The sequence below is a fragment of the Ochotona curzoniae genome, unplaced genomic scaffold (genome assembly GCF_017591425.1).
Source record: "Ochotona curzoniae isolate NIBS_2020 unplaced genomic scaffold, NIBS_Ocur_1.0 contig_3432, whole genome shotgun sequence".
NCBI classification, from domain to species: domain Eukaryota; kingdom Metazoa; phylum Chordata; class Mammalia; order Lagomorpha; family Ochotonidae; genus Ochotona; species Ochotona curzoniae.
Window position 1 is genome coordinate 9,248,834 of NW_024465859.1, and position 16,946 is coordinate 9,265,779.

Consider the following 16,946-nt stretch of genomic DNA (forward strand, 5'->3'; position numbering starts at 1 on the left):
GCTCATTTTTTCAATCCCCTTCCCCTTTTTTTTTAACTTGTTACTGCATCTTCTGAATTCAGGAAAGGAAAAAAAAGAGAACACAGCTCCACGCAAGATTGTAAGTTCTGATTTCCATTGTTTTCACTGTTCAATGTTTCGTATTCAAATGATGGAAAGAGTTGGGAATACAGGTAAATACTTAAGTTTTCTAATGATAAGTAAGCAGATAGAAGGAAATACTGTTTGGCCAACAGGGTAAAGCAGTAACTGGTCTTTTGAGATAGGCACATGTTGAAGGTCAGCATACTACTATATAAAACATTTTAAAACACTGGACCCAGTGCAATAGTCTAGTGGTTAAATCCTCACCTTGCATGCACTGGATCCCACGTGGGTGCTGGTTCATATCCTGGCTGTTCCACTTCCCATCCAGCTCCCTGCTTGTGGCCTGGTAAAGCAGTAAAGAATGGACCAAAGTCTTGGGAGCTTGTACCCATACAGGGGACCCAGACAAAGCTCCTGGTTCCTGGCTTCAGATCAGATCAGCTTCGGCCACTGCAGCCACTTGGGGAGTGAACCAGTGGATGAAAGATCTTTCTCTCTGTAAATCTGCCTTTCCAATAAAAATAAACAAATAAATCTTTAAAAATAAATATTTTTAAAGCATGTCAAAATTAACTGGCCTGCATTTTCAAGGTTAATATATATTTATACAGTATTTTATTATATGATAATAAAATAATATATAATATTATAATATTTGTATAATAGATACAATTTTGAACTCTAAATAAACATTTTGGGGCCCAGTGTTTTAACACAGCAGGTTAAATCACCATTTATGAGGCCAGTTCTGGGTCCCCGAAGCTCTGCTTGCAACCTAGCTCCCTTCTAACGTGCCTAGCATCACAGCAGATCACGGCCTAAGTACCTTGGTAGCTGCCGATCATGTGGGATACATTTAATTTCCTGCTTCTAGTTGTGGCCTGGTGCAGCATTTGGGGGTGACCCAGTAGACAGAAGATCTGTCTTTGTTACTCAGCCTTTCAAATAAATATAGCTTTAAAAATAAAGAAGAGCTTATTTAAAAGTAAATTTTCTCTCTAAGCTAAAAAGCAGCACCTGAATGACAGCTTAGAATTCTTGAAACTACCCTGGATGTACCACTGTGAGCTAAACAGCTCATAAGCATCACCTTTTCTGTAGGATTAATTTATATACTTCCAGTGAAGTTCCCTCAGCAGCCTTGACTTTGATCACATGACCAATAGCAAGGCAGCCCTGAGTTATCACTTGGCTCAGGATCACCTCAGCCTTCCAATGAACGGGGGGGGGGGGGGGGGGGAGGTCTAAATAAGTTAAAAGAACCAGAAAATTCAACAATGTGTCACAAATAGTGAGGTCATTATGCCTGGCTAACCCCGGATATTAACAGTTACTGAAAGTGAAACACTACCCACAACTTAGCAGTCGGTGAGCCCTGCTCAGAATCAGTGATCTTCTGTCCAACAAGCGTGGCATTTTACAGTTCAGTGCAAAAGAAAACGGACCTTGATATCTTCATTTGTCCTTTTTTTTCTGTGCATATTTCACAGTGCAGTGAGTTGGGGTCCATCACGTGTCACTGGCCAGAGTTCTAACTACTAGCTTCCTTGAAATATGTATGCACGGGGAAAAAAAAAGTTCAGTGAACTGAAAAGATTGAAACAAATCCTTAACCTTTGTATCAATTTAAAGTTTCACTCTGGGTCTAAATACTGTGGGTTTAAACATTTTAAGGTGGTTTATGCACTGCATTTATTTCAAATGTTAGGATTCTCTGTCAAAGTAATTAATTGGGAATATTGTTTGAATAACATTTAACTGTTTTCTCACTTGGTGATGAGAACAATCTGCTAATTAAGTGACAGCCCCTGAGAAATTCAGCCCTGAATCTATTGAAGATTTAGGGCATGCAAATTTCTCTGTAAAAGACTTTATCTTTACATGAACAAGTTCAATCTGGAAGGCTTTTCAAAATTATTTTCATTTTAACATGCAACTTCTGTTTCTCATGTTTTAATTGTATGGATAAAACATACCAGGACATGTGAAAGCATTTCTAAAATTTGTCTTTTTAATAAGCACTTTGATTCTAATAAGTATATGAATATACTTGTCATACAGAATAAGAATTACTTAGGGTGAACACAAGTGGCAACCATTGATTAAGCGCTGTGTACCAAATACAACGTTTGCACTTCACACAAGCCTTATTTTATCCTAATAGCAACCGTGCACGGCAGATATGACTAAGCACATGTTATAGTGGTCTAGTGTAGGTAAGGAACTTTGTTAAAGTCACATAAAAGGTTCCAATTCCAATCTAACTCCAACACTATAATCTTAGTAAGGAAGTCTTAGATAAGCATGGGTGGTTTTAAGTTGGAGGTGGAGCTTCTGTACCAACTGGTCCAACTCTTTTCAGAAGAAAACCTGCTATGTGTGACTTACCAAGTGCCACACCGTGCTAAGAGAAATGTTCCCATCAGACCCAGCTTGGCCAAACACAGAGCAGTGCTGTGAATTTTATAGTGAAAAGGCTTAAGTTTTGAAAGCAGACCAACCAAGACTTCTTCCTCTGCTATTTGCTAGCCTCAAGTTCTTGAGCTGTGAAATATGAAAAATAAAATAACATGTGTATTAAGTGTCTTATGAGGATGCTCATACAACAGGCAGTAGTATGCCATTAAATCAGATACAGAGCACAATGTGTATAGGACTAGGAGAAATAGAGTCTCCAGGTTGGAAACAGATTTCAGCTTTATCTAACCTCATTCTAATTTGTTACAAGAAGCAAATAGTATCTTTTAGTACCTCCATATCTTAATTATTTTATATGTTTATTCTCAACTCTCAGAGAATCAAAGAACAATAGGAGAAGGCAATCCAGAACATATGAAGACAATAGTTTTCATCTGTCCTCCTCAAAGTTGGTAGAAGACCAAGTTTGACCAAGTGAGTCCACCCATCAGAGGCAGAATCATCTACCATGTAGTGGCAAAGGGTAGTATATGAAGAATGTTCAGTAGTCTAATGCAGACAGAAATACGGAATTAAAAAATATAATTTTTAGTGAGCAGAAAATCATATCCAACAGCATTATGTTTTAAAACTTAAATATTTCCAGTACAGAGGTATAAAATGTTAGGTTATGTTCATATTTTACACTCAGTCATATTTTTTAAAACTTCATCTTTGCCAAGGTAAGTTCTATTAGCGTAAATATACAGAGTTAGGAATTAATCGGCATGTCTAGAACTGAACTGAATGCTCACTTTTGGATCTGCAGCAGGCTTCTGGGATGGATGATACCAAGAGCAATGAAAGCATTCCATAGCAACGAACCGCAACTGATAACTGCCCAAGCTTTCATTTATATACTCCTGTGCACAAGGACACCAGGGGTTGGGAACAACAGAGAGTCAACCCACATGATCAGCCACACGCTGGCTGCAGGCCACTGCGTGGACAGCACTATTTGACCCCTGTTGCTCACTTGGCTACTTGAGCCACTCCACTTTCCAATGGGAAAAAAGAAGTGTGGAAGAAAGACATTAGGATCCACCTATATGAGAAGAATATACATTTTAACTCAGTTAAATTATGTGTGTCAACTGAGGCTTCTTTTCAAAAAGTCATATTCAATCCCCTTTAATTTAATTCAGTCAATATTTGTTGAGCACCAGCTCTGATAATGGCATATTTAAAAATATTTTTCCTGCCCAAAATATATACAGAGAAGAGCCCATAACCCACTGCTAACACTCAGACACACACTAGTTTATGTTGAGCTCCATGTGACTTATTATAAATGGTATTATAGGCATGAAACCAAAAGAGAATGAATAATTTCTTCTAAAGCAATGAAAATGTGGAGCAACTTGATAGAGCTAACATGTTAACTGGAGATTATGAATGGAGATTATGTGACAGAAATGATAAAAACTAGAAAGTATTCCAAGAAAATGCAAGTACACCAAAGTGTACTGTGATTTATTGCTGGGCTTGAAAGCTAAATATGACCAAGCTGCAGACAGTGCCAAGCGTAAAGCTGGAGAATTAGGTAGACAGTCGGAGTCAGCAAAACCTTTCAAGCTGGAGGAACTAGGACACAACAGATTCCAGTGAGGCTAATCTGACAATAGTAGATAGACATAATGGAATACAGAATGGAGACATCAAAGACAGGGAAAATGCCTGGAGTCCACACAATCTTGTAAGAATAAACAGTAGAGTCAGTTGTGGGGATGGACAGAGGGAATTAATGGGGAAAATGTTGTATCCATGTATCTCATTTTCATGATCAGATTACATATGCCAAAAATATTGTGCATCTTGTATCATATCTCAGACTTATTTACATTCACATCATCTATAGGAATCCTACTATATCACACTAAACAAACTTACTTTTTCAAATAAATTTCCACCTTTTTAAACATTTCTTCAATTCCTTTTTTTTAAGATCTATTTTTTTTTATTGGAAAGTCAGATATACAGAGAAAAGGAGAGACTGAGAGAAAGATCTTCCATCCTTTGATTCAATCCACAAGAGGCCAGAGCTAAGCTAATCTGAAGCCAGGAGCCTGGAGACTCTTTCGGGTCTCTTACCAGGATTAGAACCGGCGCCCATATGGGATCCTGGCACATGCACAGCAACAACTCCAGCCAGTAGGCTACCACACCAGGCCCTCCACCATTTTTATAAAATATCCACATTTGTTCATTTGAAAGAGTTACAGAGAGAAAGGGAGAGACAGGGGGAGAGAAAACTTCTACCCATTGGTTTACTCCAACAGCCTGCAGCAGCCAGACCTGAGCCAGACCAAAACCAGAAGCAAGGAATTTCATTTGGGTCCCAGTACTTGGGCCATCTTCTGTTTCTTTTCTTAGGACATTAGCAGGGAGCTGGATTGGAAACAGAGCAGAGGGGACATACGTCAGCAGCCACGTGGGCGGCGAGCACTGCAGTGGCTACTGTTCCCATCACACCGCAATGCTGGCCCCCCCATCACACCGCAATGCTGGCCCCCTAAACAAACTTTATCTCCTAGATTGTACCATTAAATTTCCCGAGTTTTTAGTATGAACAATTATTTGTGTAAAATTGTAGAAGTATACCAATTTATTCTTACAGCACATAACATGTTATTTCAGCAAGATTTTAAATCATTTTTCTAACACTAAAAATAGATTTTATTCCTGTGAATGTATTTTTGAGTAAAAAATTTTAAGAATACACAAATTAATTGGTAACCTAAAAGGCAATATTTTATAAATATGATCTGACAATAACAGAGGAACAACTAATATATTTAATGAGCTATTAGTAATGTTATATAATAATTATGTGATCTTGCTATATATACATATGTTATAATAGTATAGCAATATTTCACTATTATAATAGAATATAGTAATCTTTCAGGACAAAAAAATGTTGTATCACTCATATGTGAACCCAAAAGTTTAAAACTACAGTAACCCCTTCACATAAGCAGATTTGACATACAGTTCTTTGTACATTCCCCAGCTAGCCAGCAATGGCTGAATTCTGGAGGGAAATCCCCCACCGCTTCTGAACAATGATAAACTATATTCTACTAATCCATCCGCCGCAGGACTCAGCCTTTAAAGCAGCATTCTCACTCAGCCTCCTACGTCCAAGTTGCCATCACACTCAGAACTCCCCTCTGCAACTGGGCAGAAGATTGTTTTGACTGGAATTAGTCAGACAGAAGAACTGTACTGCCAACTGCTTCTTTGTACAGCACCTGCTGCCAGCGCCTAAATTCTTGTTATCTCCACAACACGGTTTAATCTTTTAACAGTTGGCTTATTGGTGAAGAGCAAAGGGGTCCTTTGTCTCTGCTTTGGGCTGGCACCCAGTACCAACACCATGCTGTTCTTCAAGAGATATTTTGCTGGACGGCTCCCAAGTGATTCTCCATAGAGCAGACACTTCCAGGCCGACTAACTCAGCTTCATTGCATGTTATTAAAAACAAAATCCTGCCAAGACTGGGGTTCTTGCTTAAAACTGATCATGGACATGATTTTTTTTTCCTTGTGATTTCATCTTTTTCTTCCATTTGTTTTGTTTGTTTGCTTTTGAAGCATTTATTTTAACAAAAAAAATTGTTAACACTTTTTAATTTATACAAAAATATATGAATTTCTCTGGAACACATGGCAAAAGGCCACTATGGAATGGAGCCTGATGAGAATATTAATTTTCCAAAATTTAGTGACACAGAAGGAAAGCGAAGTCATCCCAAGGCTGGAAGCTGCTAAAATCTCCAAACAAAATCGAGGTCCAGATCTGGTTCCGAAGGCAAATGTTTCCTTTAAAACTTCAATTTTGGCAAAAACTCTGTTTAATCCGATGATATAGCTTTAGCTCAAATATTTATGAGGAGAAAAGAAAAAGTGTGAAAAACTGATAGTGATCTGACAGCTTGCAATATAACGTGTAATACACAAGGTGTTTCAAAACTTGGTAGAAAATAGAAATAAAGTTTAGTTTGATACAAAAGGATTGCATAGTTTTTTTCTGAATGCCCATGGTATGCCAGAATTTTTAAAGATGTACCCAGAATAAACTTTCTAATTCCAATTCCCATGAAAAGAAGTGTCCTCAGGAAACATGTTTCTGCATATATTTGCATCAGTGTTCTTATTTATGATATCATTTATGTTGAAACTCTTGTTGAGTTAATACTTTCACAAGTGTCCTTTGAAAAATTTTTTCAGTCTGTTGTGAATTTTTTTGAGCAATTCTCTTTTATTTCTTTGAATACATAAATACACAGCCTCCTTTAAGTAAGGGACAGACTACAAGACAATGATTTTTTTTCTTGATAGGAGAACTTCACAGAAGAAAACTGTCATTCAAAACAAAATATTTTATTATACAAAAATTTTAGAAAATTTTCATTTTTGCTAACGCACTTAAGGCCAAGAGGAATAAATTTATACACAAAGTCATGATTATAAGAAATGTTACCCAAAATGTTTCTCATCATTTCTTAGCTGTTCCCTTCTCAATTGTTTCCCTCTAATTTGACAGGTTCAGCTGTCCCCAAGGCCAAGAAATACATAGGTTTGAAATGAGAAAATAGTACCTAAAACATAATTATAAAAACAAACATGGCAAAGGAATTGAGTGCAGGTGTGTGTTCTTAAATGGCTTGCAACTAGTGATCTGCAAAAAAAAAAGGTAAGAACTTGGAAAAGTCTTAGTCCTATATCCTAATGCTGAGGCCATCAGTTCAAACTTAAACTATAATTCTCTCTTTTCTCCTGTATTTGATGAATACAAAATACTGTTTCTGAATCAATTGCTCCCCAAAGAAATAAAGACTGATCTTTTTCTAATTTGCAACAACAACAAAATATATATAGTGCCAGAATAATATCCCAGTTCAGCAGTCCTGGATGTATTCTGCCAGCATCTGTAACTGCAAAGTGAACAAGTCAACTTCCAAAGAGTATACCGTAATTCTAAAATTGTAACTTGTTATTTCTTTTTCTGTTTTCATAAAGTTGTCACTAATGTCCTGCTGATGTCTGTGAAAAGGTTAGGATCAAAATAAACTTGCTTTCCATTTTGATAGAATATATGACTTGCCAAACACTCAAGCTCATTTCTTCTGCTGTATTTTCCCATAACCAGGCTTTCCTCAGCCTACTGTTCTCAAAATGTTTTTCTTTTATTTTAACTACCAGGGAGCTTACATTTCATCCATTTCGTGGAAGGATTTCACTTTATTGGAATCCATCTAAAAATGTTGCCAATTTAAGAAACAATAGAAAGCTCTTGAAAGATGTATTTACCAAATGGTCATTTTGTAGTAGAATCCAAATGTTGCTTTGAAATGGATAAAAGTGCAACAGGTTGTAATTGTCAGGGTTGTATCTGTCTTCCACATTACAAATGGGGATTATATGTTCCAAATTTTTCTCTGTAGGAAAGGTTTTTACTTGTCAATAAGAGATTTAAAGGAACAGTCAGGGGTTGGGCACTGATATCTTTATCTCAAGCCAATTTTGAAACGTATGCATCAAGAATATCGGCTTTTGCGTCCCTTCCCTCAACCCCAGTTGTAATCCTCTTAGTGTCTTTTTTACCTCAATGAGCAGAAAGATTCTACAACAAAATGCCTTATAGATATCTGTCACCTCTGCCGGAATCCATCTTTAAAAGTGCTCCTTTTCAGGTAATTAAATTACTATTCCCAAATCGCTGATCACATCTCTGTAAATGCGGAAGGTTTTTTTCTGAAAGGATTTTAAAGATTTCACAGCTAAGGTGAGGGGAGGGGATATTTCTTAAAAGCTCGCTCTTACAATTTATCAAATCTTTGCTTTCTCAGACTGATATTTTGAATGGACTAAAATTTATTCAAAAATCAGTTTTTTCTTCCAAAAATATAATATAAACATTTACTTAAGATGAATGCTTTATCTGTTTCACTAAATGGTTAGAACCAATTCATAATGAAAAATTAATTATGGAGCCTTATTTTTTCTGTTTTTCAATGGCAGAAACAAAGTTACCACGTAAAGTTCCATTTTGACACCAAAGCAAAGAGAAAAATCTTGCTTTGGAGTTCCTTTCCTCTGATATCTCATTCATAAAAACTGTTCAGTTTTGAGATGATTGTTTGGAATGAGTTAGTTAACCAGCGAATCCAATTCACCATCGTTAATCCTGGGCATACAAATATGGCAGCAAAGACAAGGATGAACACGATGTCCTTTGCCATGGAGTAATTTTTATTTTAGCAGGGAGGATAAGAAAAGGTCTTCCATAACACAAGGACCAGCTCAGATCTTTGCTCTGCTCCTATCGTTTTTACTCTCTCCGTGTTTTCTACAGAACACCACCCAGAATCTCCAATACTGAATTAAGACCCTTCACACCTGATCCCAACAGACCCTGTAGGATCAACCATCCTTCCCTGTATACCCCAGGGCAACCTGAAATGTGCTCAGATTTAGTCTTGTTGACTTTAAACAATGCAAAAACATACATTTTTAAATGTTGTGTAAGGAACAGTTTCTAGTCAATGTCATTGTAAATTGCACAGAAGGGATGCCAGGATGTCTGATTTGGGGATGGGGTGGGGTAAAAGAAAAGATTTCATAAATTAATCACAAATCATATAGGGCTTGCATGATGGGCAGGATTTTGACAGCATTTATTGAATGCCAACTATATGCCAGGCTGCATGCTAGGATATGGCACAAGGGTGACAGAGAAAACCGGGGGGTGGTGAAGAAAGAAAAGGAGTGGTTGAATTCCAGGCCGACTCATCCACATGGGCATAATAATAGAAAGCATGGGGTGCTTGACTAACACACAAAGGACATATCAGAGAACAGTCAGCCTTGAAAGATAGGTTATGGGTAAATTAAAAAAAAATGCATTCATCAAAAATGCATTGTGTGCCTGCCCTACATTCAAAAATATGTTAGCACTTAGGAATACAAAGATGTCGCTGCCCTAAGAATTTTCCATCTAGTTGAAGAGAAAAACATAAAAGCAAGTGCCTTTATCAAAATATAAATGCTAAGAATACAGAGGACAAAAAGGAGAGTTCTGACAACTCAAATAGGACCTGAGAGGCTTTCTGAAAAAGAGAAGACATAGGCTTAGGCGAGGGATGGTGATGGCTGAGGTGCAACCTGGGAAAAGAACACCAGCCACACATCAAGTTTACCGAAATGGAATGCAAGCAATGGTACAGTCTGTTAGAATACAGTGCAGAGTGCAGAGAAAATTGAGACAAGAATATGGGAAAAAGAAGAGATAGTAGGCAAAGACTGGATGAGAACCAGGAAGACCAGAATGAGTCAGATATAAATTTGTTACATCAGTAGGCAACATGTTGCAAATGGATTGTTTGAGCAGGGAAAACGCTGCTACAGTAAAAAAAAAAAAAAAAGTTCCAAGAAGATACTTAATAAATCTTAATGTCAAATGACTTTAAATACAAAAGCATTAATTAGTCTGCCATTTTACTTTCATTTTATACACTCATTTGGAAATAGGATTATAAATATTCGCTTCTTCATTTATAATTACACCATTTATGTTCACATGCTTCTTAAAAACCAGTCTTTTCAGCATGAATTTTGGTGTAATCAATTGAACAAGCATTATGGAGAAATTTAAAAAGTGCACTTGGGGCTTTGTGTCATCTGCAATGTATGTTCTAAATAAAAGGTCCGAATCAGTTGACAGGAAGTCCTACTTTCTTTGAGCCTCTGTCTTGTAAGAGCCTTTTGGTTTTGCTTTTTATGTATTAAAAAAAAAAAAAAACCAAAGCGTAAGCAGTGAGAATGAACAACAACCCTACAGAGTTTGCCAGCTAAGAAAAACAGAAGACTTATTCCTTCTTTACTGACATGTTTAACCTTTTATGGGTTGGCTTGAGGGAAACAGCCTTCTGTACTGGAAGGATAAATGTTCCTTTGCTATGTTGAGCTATAAGAGCAAAAATGTCAAATCCTAAAGCACTGAGAAGTAACAGCCATCCTAGACTTTCAAAACAGACCTCTGCTACTAAAAGTGCACTAATACAAACAAATCAAACCGTAGGACTTAATGACACATTTCAGATCGACCTTTTTTGAAAATTAGGAATTGTTTCAGTTTAGCAGAAAAAAGTGCACATGACAAATTGTAAAAATAATTTAGTGTAAAAAACTTCGAAAACACACAAATGCACTATGTCCAATACATAGACGGCACTTTGGTGAATATAACATGTAAAACATTACCTTATTCTACAGAAAATCATTCTCCTATCCACCTTTTCAAAGTGATCAGGTATCTGCTGACTGACTGGAAAGTCTTCACAAACTTCCCAAAGCAATACTCTGTAAGGTGTCATAGTTTCTACAAATTGGGCAAAAGAAAGGTTTTAGAATGTTACCTTACAATAATTTATGATAGTAGGGGTTAGTGGCAAATTATCAGAACAAAATATCATAATTTTTATCTATGGAAATCATCCTCATTAAATCTACATTATAAATACAACAGGCTAAAAATAATAAAGAATCTCTTTATACTTAGAATAGTTGCATTTACATACCAGTTTGGTATTTTAGGAGGAATCATAGTCTATTGAGTGGAGAAAAACCACAAACAGAAAGGGTTGGGTTTTGTTCTTAGTTCAATTACTCACTTACCTGTAAACGAGCTAAATTTGATTCTAAAAATCAAAATCATTTGGCTCAACACTGATATATTACAAAAAATCATGCAATGCTGTACTTAACAGAAACCAGTCCAAAAATGGGTTATAGCAATGCTTATCAATGCTTTGAGAGATATAATAAGGGTATAATTATTACTATTTCAAATAATGCACTTTAAATTATAGAAAGAAAAATGGAGTGTAAAAATTAAGTAAATAATCTGAAAAAATTATTTTACATTTAACAGGGACAGATTCACATTGTAGTACTTAATAGCCTAGATCCAATTTGAGTAATTTAAATAAAACAGTATCCACTGAACATGGAGAAGTAAAATTATGAAGGAGTTGAGAGAACGAAAAAAAAAAAAACTCACAGCTAGACATTGAAAGGAAAGGGCACAGGCAAATCTAACAACTTTAGAAAAGATCATGACAGACAAAACCTTACAAATGAAAAATACTTGTAAAGCATAAAACGAACTATTTTCCATACATAGAGGGAAAGAGAAGAAGCAAAACAGATTTCAATCTCACTTGAAAAGTACAAGCAATCTTTAGGGATTAACCTTTTAAGCATCTCCCAAGGAAGTCGGCTGGGAGTGTCATTCTGCATGTTTGGCATGGATGTAGTTAGATGAACTGAGTCAACCTCATGACACTTCTGTGATGGTTCTCTGGAGATGGCCTCTACTCAGCCTTTTCATCTATGAGGAAGGACAGCTGTAATTGTTTGAATCATCAAGTGCTAAAGTAAGATAGGACCTAACAGACAGAACACCTAATCCAACATAGCATGAGTGCACAAACTCCAGTATGAGAATGACTAGTCATGTTCCTCCTGAAATTCAAATTAGCTGATTTATACAAAATTAAGTCTAGCTCTTCAGTCACTTGTTCAGATGTTCAACAGTCACATAGCATATTTCCATCATCACAGAAATTTCTATAGGACCAAAATAGGTTAAAGGTGAAAAAAAATTTTTAATTTTTATTTTGGATGATGCTTACATAGTTGATCAGGGTGTGAAGAATCAAAGATCAGGGAAAAGTAGATGTGATCACTGATTCCAAGCTTTCCATTTCCTTTTCCTGTATCTGGGGGAGGAGGGAGACAAGAGGAGAAGCCACACCAAGCATCCTAAGCATCCGAGGGGTGAAGAATGGCCACCCAATATTGACCCAGGGTCCTGATGTGCACGTGCCAAGGGTTCTGCCCAGGTGGTTCAATAGTTCTGAAATGTTGTCGGTCTCACCAATCACTTTCAATGCCCATTGGCTGACACCGTCAACCTAGAATCTCAATTTGCCCAGATATTAGCTGTCATCTTTGGGGTGGGGAAGTTCTCCAATCTGTTCTGTTCTCCTTCCTCTGCTATGGTACCAGATGTCTTCTAAAGATCCTAGCGGGTTACCATATTCTCTAGGTGGATCTGGGCCAGCTGTCAACTACTCCATCTTATCCACTGAAGGGGACCAGTTCTGCTACACCCCCAATCCTGGGGCTCATGGACCTGGCACCCACCATGCAGGTGAACCCAAGAACCCAGGATAGGGGTGAAGATGTTTAAATGATCTGAGTTAGAATCCTGACTAGTGTGTGCTGGCTGAGTGAATCTGGGAAAATTGCTTAGTCATTCTGTGCCTTGGTTTCCAGCTCTTAAAATTAAAAAACAAAAACAAAAACAAAACCCTGGGTATATAGTAGAGTTACAAGGAATAATTGGATGAAAGTAATTATTTAAGATAAATAAATTCTCACCTAATTCTTTTATAATCATTCTAGACCTATGATAGAGAACACCAGTTTTTATTATCTATCTGTCCTGGACAATCCCAGCCGAGGGGCTAGAAGCCCACATCCTCTGGCGTCTACTCCCTGCTTCCATTCACTGTCCCACCAAGCCTCAACACATGGCTCTTATTTTAAATACAAGCACTCCTACAGAGCACATATGATTCTAAATTTTAATGACTCCATTTAAAATTAGTAACTTAAGAGACGACTGATATAAACAGCTTCCACATTTCAAAAAAAAAAAATCTGCTTCAGCAAAATAGATTCTAGATTCTGCTTAGTGTCCCACTTTATATTTTTAAAGCTAAATTAGTAAGTTTTTCAGGTATTACATCATTATAACATGAAATAAGTCGATAAATTAATTACATATATAAGGCAGTTTAAAAAATTGTATTTTTTAGTGTTTCAACCCTTTCAATCCAGAAAACCCTGACTACAGGTGCTTTTGTTTCAATTAAACACACGTTAATTTACTTGTCACATCCAGGTAGTAGGACAGCAGTATGATCCCAAAAGGCTTTGTACACAACTACGATGCCTTCTCTGTCAGATTAGTGACTCCGCCAAAGGTCAAATTCAAAATAAGGCTAAAAGGTGATCTGGAAAAAAAGTTTAAAAAAAGAGCCCTAAAAGCTATCTGCAAAACTGCACATGCACTTAAATTTTTTTTGCACAAATAAGTGATAAAGCACACAATATCAGAGTCAAATGAAGTTAGAAAAAATAAATTTCCTATTACATAGCACTATCATTAGTACCCTACATAGGTCCCCAAATGCACTTTTCACTTTATTTAGTTGATTTACAATATGTCTCTAATAGCTAGAAGACATGTAACTTTACAAAGTAATTACAAGAATAATACCAAAGCATTGGTTGAGGAAAAAACAGTTATCATTCAAATAAATTTCTTTTCCACATGTAAATGAAATGTAACATTCATAGTGGTCTTTGGGAACAACAGTGTGAATTAATCTTTAATATCTGGTTATGAACAACTATTTTTATGTGAGTTCATCCAGTGTTATGCTGACTTGACATTCCTATTACCTACGATTAGGCACTCTGTTGTAAATGAATTTGGAGATTAAAGACAAATTGAAAACAAATCTACAATAAATGGGATGGTCACTACAAGCCAATTTTCTCTAAACTGACAGCAAAGACTTGTCACTTAACTCTAGAATTAAATGATTCAATCACATCACCTGTGCAGTCCAATCATCAAAACATTTAAAATGAATCTAGTCCTGAGAAAACACTTGGACAAATCAAGAACGTGGTATATTTCTCAAGAGATGTATCTGGATGCTGAGAAGAAAAAATGGCATGTTTTAGATTTTAAAAAAAGTACAATAAATGATAAAATACACTACACGAAGCTTGCTCGAATCCTGGATTATAACAAGATCTAAAGCATGTGTGGAATTCCTATCATGGATTGCACACCGTGTGGGCTGGGTTAGACACTATAATGTGATACAGAATGATTTGCTCTTTAGTTATGTGGCCTGAAACATTTAGGAGAGAAATGTACTGATTATCCGGAATTACAGTTAAATATTTGAGACAGAAGAGATGAAAGAGAGATAAAACAAATTTGATATACTCTCAATGACCAAGTCTAAATAAAGGATTTCTAGGTGTTCCAAGGATAGTTTAAGCTTTTCTGTGTAGGCTTAAAATCTCTCAAAACAAACAAACAAACAAACAAAAACTTACAGAAAATCTTAAATGACTCAAAATGAAAGCATATTTTGGCAAAATATTTTTTTGCAAATGATTAGTCTGACTTCCCGATATCAATATAGATTAGGCCTGTTTGAAATATTTCCTGAAAATGAATGCATAGTATATACTGTACACCCTGTGAATGTATTTTAAACTAGAAGGCAATGACATTTTAGACACAAATATTAAAAACTCCAAAGGTAGCAAAATGCTGTACTGAGGGTCTGGTACTTAATTTTGGATTCAAAAACCAGGAAAAAAATGCACTGTCCAGTTAAAATAAAACACAAGTAAATCTGTGAAAATTATAAACTTCTCCATCTACAATAATCAGATGATTCCAGATTACTGGCATTTTACTAGTTATTCTGCAAACATGATCCAATTAGCCAAGAGCAAGTGGTTGTTCTTACAACATATTTTATTTGAATAAACATAATTTTAGAAATAAAAAATACTCATTATTTTCGCTTCAATAATGACATAAGGCAGAAATAAGAATGACATATTTTTATAGAAATCTGTCCTCATACTTGGAAACGATTGTTCAATCATTCAAGAATTCTTGCCACTTATAAAATCTTTGTTATTTCTATCATTTTAAAAAACCATATATTTTGATAAATGCCTGTGGGAAAAAATGCTATTTCTAATGATTAAGCTTAATTCCACAAATTAGACAGCCTAAGAAAGGATAAGCTTTTTCAAATTTCATTCTACTGGGACACCTTCATGAACTCCTAAGCAGATTTGTCTCTGTATTTAAAATATCAACTATTTAAATATTTACCATATGTGATCAGCTCCTGCTTTGCTAGTTTTTAGGCATATTTATGTGGATTACATTATAATTAACATACGATCAGTTATGCTATGTATGCAACATTACTTTTCCTTATTCTGTTCCACAGTTAAATAATGAGCTAAGAAAATTAAAAATATGCAGAAAAAGTGTGTTTAAGGCTCTTGACAAGCAGTTTTGGGGTTCATCTCGATGTGTACTATCAAATTACACATACATTTCCAAGATATCCAACGTAACAGCACAGCTCATGAGTGTCCATATGCAAGAGCTTCTTTCTTTCTTCAGAAATTCAGGTAATGTTATGCAGGAATTTACCAATCTACAAAAATTTACACAATGCTCAGCAATACCCAGTAATTATTATGGGATAATGTAAGGCACTTTTGAAGAATATAACTTTGATAGGATAAGCCTTACAAGCTTTACCAATTTATCTTTAACTGTCCTGTCATTGGTGCTTAAAAGGTTAAGACTTTATTTGTGAAAACATAGAGAGATAGTGGGGACTCATGTTGTCTCCAGCTTCATAAATCTTGCTTAAGATCCTTTTCAATTACCATCCATTTCTCCTTTAAAAAGGGACAAAAAAAAATAGAGGAGTGGAAACAGGTCAGGGCAGTGTGCGACAATGACAGTGTGATGGGCTTGGGCCCCCCGTGGCGTTTCCATCTGCTATCATTAAGGTGACTACTCAGACATGAACAAATCCCTCGTGCTGTGCTGACAGGCAGACTTCAAGAACTATGACAAGGCATTAAGACAGAGAGTCAGAGACAGAGAGAGCAAGAGAGAGAGAGGCACGGAGATCATATTCCACAAACAAAACAATACTGCTTTGCAAGAATGTCCCTTGAAATTTTATTGGAATTCAACATTTTAAAAAAAAATCCTAAAAATATTACCTGGCTCCTCGACTCTCATTTTCAATGAAATCCGTCCTGGAAAGATTAAAGGTAGACAGAGAATAAACAACACACACCTACCTGTATGCTTTACCATAGGACAACCAAAATTATTGTTTATTCTTCAGCAAAGGTGGAATCATAATTTCTTGGCCATGCACCTCGAAAAGCTGGATGGAAGTAAAATGGAGGCCTGGTGGGTTGATGGCGGAACCCTGAAGCCTTTGGTGAATCTTGAGAAGTGACTGGTGGGGGAGGGAAGATGTAGAAGAAGAGATAGCCTAAAACGTGGACATCCGTAATAAACTGTCTCTGCTCTGTAACAAATGAAGTCCAAACAAATGATAATTAAATTCATATACAATGTTAAAAGAAGTGTGAAATGACAGCAATGTTTAGCTCAGTGTAAAGTAACAAAATGAGCATGTGCTTTTAACCAGCAGGGGGTGCCACAGGCTTGTGATTGAGCTCTGA

At 36.2% G+C, this 16,946-nt stretch overlaps 1 protein-coding gene across 1 annotated transcript in view; it reads right to left on the bottom strand.

Annotated features, from left to right (window-relative positions):
* The window catches only part of DCDC1 (doublecortin domain containing 1), a 333,646-nt gene that overhangs the window by 169,510 nt on the left and 147,190 nt on the right, over positions 1 to 16,946 (bottom strand). The window contains 7 exon segments of the mRNA XM_040980267.1: positions 1,178 to 1,296; positions 3,452 to 3,589; positions 10,812 to 10,837; positions 10,840 to 10,910; positions 13,509 to 13,581; positions 13,584 to 13,633; positions 16,554 to 16,715. Of these exon segments, the coding sequence (XP_040836201.1) occupies positions 1,178 to 1,296; positions 3,452 to 3,589; positions 10,812 to 10,837; positions 10,840 to 10,910; positions 13,509 to 13,581; positions 13,584 to 13,633; positions 16,554 to 16,715 (639 nt within the window).